Consider the following 4,268-nt stretch of genomic DNA (forward strand, 5'->3'; position numbering starts at 1 on the left):
ACTTTCTCCCATCTCCTGACTGCATCTCTGGAGCTCAGCTACAGTCATCTTTGGGTTCTTCTGTACCTCTCTCACCAAGGCTCTTCTCCCCTGGTAGCTCAGTTTGGCCGTACGGCCAGCTCTAGGAAGGGTTCTGGTCGTCCCAAACGTCTTCCATTTCAGGATTATGGAGGCCACTGTGCTCTTGGGAACCTTAAGTGCAGCAGAAATTTTTTTGTAACCTTGGCCAGATCTGTGCCTTGCCACAGTTCTGTCTCTGAGCTCTTCAGGCAGTTCCTTTGACCTCATGATTCTCATTTGCTCTGACATGCAGTGTGAGCTGTAGGGTCTTATATAGACAGGTGGGTGGCTTTCCTAATCACGGTCAATCAGTATAATCAAACACAGCTGGACTCAAATGAAGGTGTAGAACCATCTCAGGGATGATCAGAAGAAATGGACAGCACCTAAGTTAAATATATGAGTGTCACAGCAAAGGGTCTGAATACTTATGACCATGTGATATTTCAGTTTTTCTTTTTTAATAAATCTGCAAAAATGTCAAAAATTCTGTGTTTTTCTGTCAATATGGGGTGCTGTGTGTACATTAATGAGGAAAAAAAATGAACTTAAATGATTTTAGCATATGGCTGCAATATAACAAAGAGTGAAAAATTTAAGGGGGTCTGAATACTTTCTGTACCCACTGTATATTAAACATCCATCAGGAAAATCATGTTGGTAAACTACTGATCCATCAAAAAACTGTTGTAAGCTTAAAGGGGAAAATCTGCCACTTTTACTATGGATGTTCAGTCAGTGGTGTAAGTCAGTGTTGGTAAGAGTAGCTGGTTTTACAGGAGATGAAGTGACAGTGGGTATCAATACTACACCATGTTTTGGATGTCCACAGCTGGACTGATGATGGAGTACAGCAGCATTACATGCATGAACCATTGAGTGAGGAAGAAGAAGACATGGGCTCCCCTGCCTATGAGAACTTGCTTGCTCTGGTCTAAGAAAAGCATCTTCTGAAGGACTTTGAGAGCATGGGCCTCTTCAAACATACAGGTGAGCATTTTGTTTAGCATTATTCACTTTGGAAAAGCAACACTGTGGTAGAATTCTCATTTCTGAAAGCAATGCTGTTTTCCCACAATGCTATGTTGAAGTACATGCCCAAGACGCAACAATTCACATGCATGGTGATGAGGGAAAGGGGGCAACTTATTGTTTTGGAGCACAATGAAAATACTATGAAGATGAAGCATGCCACAAACAGCAAAGAAAGGAAACACATGTTGATTTTTTTTTTAAATATGATACTTAATATGGAAATGTCAGTTTGTTGTCAGGTTGGTTTCCTGATAACTTTTTAAATAAACTCAACACTTCACCATAACGATTTTAAAGAAGGATGGTGAAAATGTGACAGTGACCATAAGCTGAGCCAAGTCTTCATCTGTTATGTTTCTCTAAATATACTTTTTGTAATTTCAGGTGAGGTAAAAAGGAAACTACTTCTGGAAGTCCATGCAATGGGTTGTGAAGACACATTTATAAACCCTTACAAGCACAACTTCAGAGTGCGCCTCTTAGAACTTGTCTTACCACAAAGAAAGGACCCTACTGTTGTCTACAAAGTACCAACGATATCACTCCAGCTCCCTCAACCTGCTCTTCCTCCAAATACTGCAGCAGTCCCAAACCCAACCACAGAGGAAACACGTGCACAACACAAGACTTCCAAAATATTTCAAAAACAAAGTAGCAAGTAAAAACAGCCTATTAACAATTTAATAACATTTTAAGAAAGTTACTGGCCAGTTACATAGTTCCATGTCTGACATTTTAGTAGTCTAAAAGTAGTATAGGGGGATAAATTGAACAGGGTGACACAGTGACTGATGAAAGACAAGATGAAATACTGCTCACCTTGTGGCAGATTTCTGCCTTAACCTCCTTCAGTGCACGATCAGAGAAGACACAGCCACAGGTCTGCAGGTAGCAAAACCTGAAAATAGAAATACCAGAGAAAATGTTTATTTCTAAAACTTTCTGTGGCTATTCCTTCCACAAATTGAACAAAACTGTAAAAGGGCTCTTTTGTGTTTCTGTGTAGTGCATTTCTAACACTATTAGGTTTAAACCATTGGATGACAGATGTGATAATGGTAATGAGAAGTGATAAACATCTTCCACCATTTTCACAAGATATATCCATTTGAATATCCATAGCCACTGAATATCATACAGCCAAAGGAATCAAGATAGAAGCAGTGTTAACTACAGATGTTTATACAAAACACTGATACAAATCACCTGAATTTAATGATACATAATGTGATCAAAGTTTCTAATGGGTCTATAAATTAAGTCTCACTTAATGAGTTGGAAAATATTATTAAAATGAATCAAAAGTCCTCCTTTTTTTATACTTCACTTATTTCTTCAGTTAAGTACCCGCTTTTTGATTATTCTTAAAGGCTTCTGCTTGATGTTATTTACCTGTGCTTGCCATTCATCTCTAGGCCAACAACGGGGCAAATGAACATGCCACAGTGGATGTCCTCATAACGGTCTCCTTTAGCATTTCTTCTTTCTCCCTCCCATTCTGGATTATCAGTCAGGTTTAGCTCCTTAATATCCTTGAAAAGGAGTGTAGAAAGAAGCACAATAAAACCAAAGAGAAATCAACACACAGATGTAGACAACTAACACACAAATATTTTCAAACACACCCAGAATTTAGAAACTTGGTCTCAATGGACAGATGAAGAAATAAGCATGTATTTTGACAGATGTATAAAACTTAATTGGCTTCACCATACTTTTATCCCACGAACGTGTGCAACAGCCTCCGCATTGGGCCTCTCCGCAGACTTATCCAGAAGATATTCAATGATAGCATCTTTGTTGTAGAGTCTGAAACATAACATTGTTCTAACGTTTAGTACAGTGTGATATTTAATCAGGTGCAAAAAGGATGAATGAACTATACTGATGATGAAAAACTTGCCAGTTACACTCAACTCTAACGTAGGTCTGTGGCTGAGTTATGTACACACTGACACTCAATGTCATATTATGAAACCATCTTGCCTTCACAGTAAATGAGGGGGCTAACCTGGCCTGATGTTTGATGAAATGAAAAAATGAGTCAGCTCTCACCTTCCCAGTTCACAAGCAACGATGGGGCGTCTGAGTTTTTCCTGGCTCAAGGCACAGTACTTCCATTTGGCGGCCAGCTCTGCATTTTTATCAACCTAGCACAATTAAAACGCAACATTAAATATATGTTTGATGGAAGTCAAGCTCTGCTTTTTATGCTTCTCTCTGCCATTATGTCTTCACTACTCTACATTGAAATTCTGGACACCTTGTATTGTACAACTCAAGACGTTTGTCTTATGGACATTATGCCATTATAACTATGATATTTTAAAAGATATCTATGTAACTTGCCGTGTACATCGTCTTCAAAAAGGAAACCGTGCAGGCATTTAACTAATCCAGCGATTAGGTAGTTTATCTTTATCTATCTCGTGTGCTTACAAACTGTTATCAAGTCCATCATTGATTAATTGTATTAAAAATAAAATGCCCGAATAATATAGTGTTAGCATGCTAGCAACATAGCATATAGCAACATACTAACAGCTTTCGACAACAAAATTGAAGAAATGGAAATAGTAGAAAAACAAGAGCAACACACCTTCTCTATCTTTTTGGGGCCTTTTACCAACTCGTGTCTTTTCGGAATCGTGCCACCATCACATCCCATTTTGAAAACTGACTTGTGAAGTTAAATTAGCAAAATAGCTTAGCTAGTAGGGACAAAGCAACTCACAAGCTGGCAGGAAGTTCTCAGGTTGTAAACAAACAACGAGAGATCAGCAAACCTCGCGGGATGTGCGATTAATATGATGTCGCCCTCTATTGGCTGAATGAACAAAACTTCACATTCTTCGGGTGTATTTTGTAGCTTCATCCACAGAGCGGAAGCATCACTCCAAATATTTAGTTTACTATATTATTTTTAGCAAGCATCCTGAAGCAGAAGCTGCAAGAGGAATGGGAAGCAAGTGGCAGTTACACAGATTGGCACATGCATATATTTGATTTATTGGCATATAAATCCAGGATGAGAAGAGGACAGACTACAGTTGGGGTGGTGGTATGTGTACAGATATCTTGCCATAAACATCAACCCTTTAAAAATCGTCTGGTGTATTCCTTTTTGTTGTATTAACATTTTAACTGATAAAAGATTGCTGCAACAAAATGCT

At 38.6% G+C, this 4,268-nt stretch overlaps 1 protein-coding gene across 1 annotated transcript in view; it reads right to left on the bottom strand.

The window, feature by feature from the left end:
* Positions 1-3,886, bottom strand: part of rtf2 (replication termination factor 2) — a 27,516-nt gene extending 23,630 nt beyond the window's left edge. The window contains exons 1-5 of the mRNA XM_020614083.1: positions 3,695-3,886; positions 3,151-3,245; positions 2,811-2,904; positions 2,488-2,627; positions 1,915-1,993 (exon numbers count right to left, since the gene is read on the bottom strand). Of these exons, the coding sequence (XP_020469739.1) occupies positions 1,915-1,993; positions 2,488-2,627; positions 2,811-2,904; positions 3,151-3,245; positions 3,695-3,763 (477 nt within the window). The 5' untranslated portion in view covers positions 3,764-3,886. The remainder of the gene's footprint in view (positions 1-1,914; positions 1,994-2,487; positions 2,628-2,810; positions 2,905-3,150; positions 3,246-3,694) is intronic.
* Between the last annotated feature and the right edge of the window lie 382 nt (positions 3,887-4,268).

Source organism: Monopterus albus, unplaced genomic scaffold (assembly GCF_001952655.1).
Source record: "Monopterus albus unplaced genomic scaffold, M_albus_1.0 scaffold1.1, whole genome shotgun sequence".
NCBI lineage: Eukaryota > Metazoa > Chordata > Actinopteri > Synbranchiformes > Synbranchidae > Monopterus > Monopterus albus.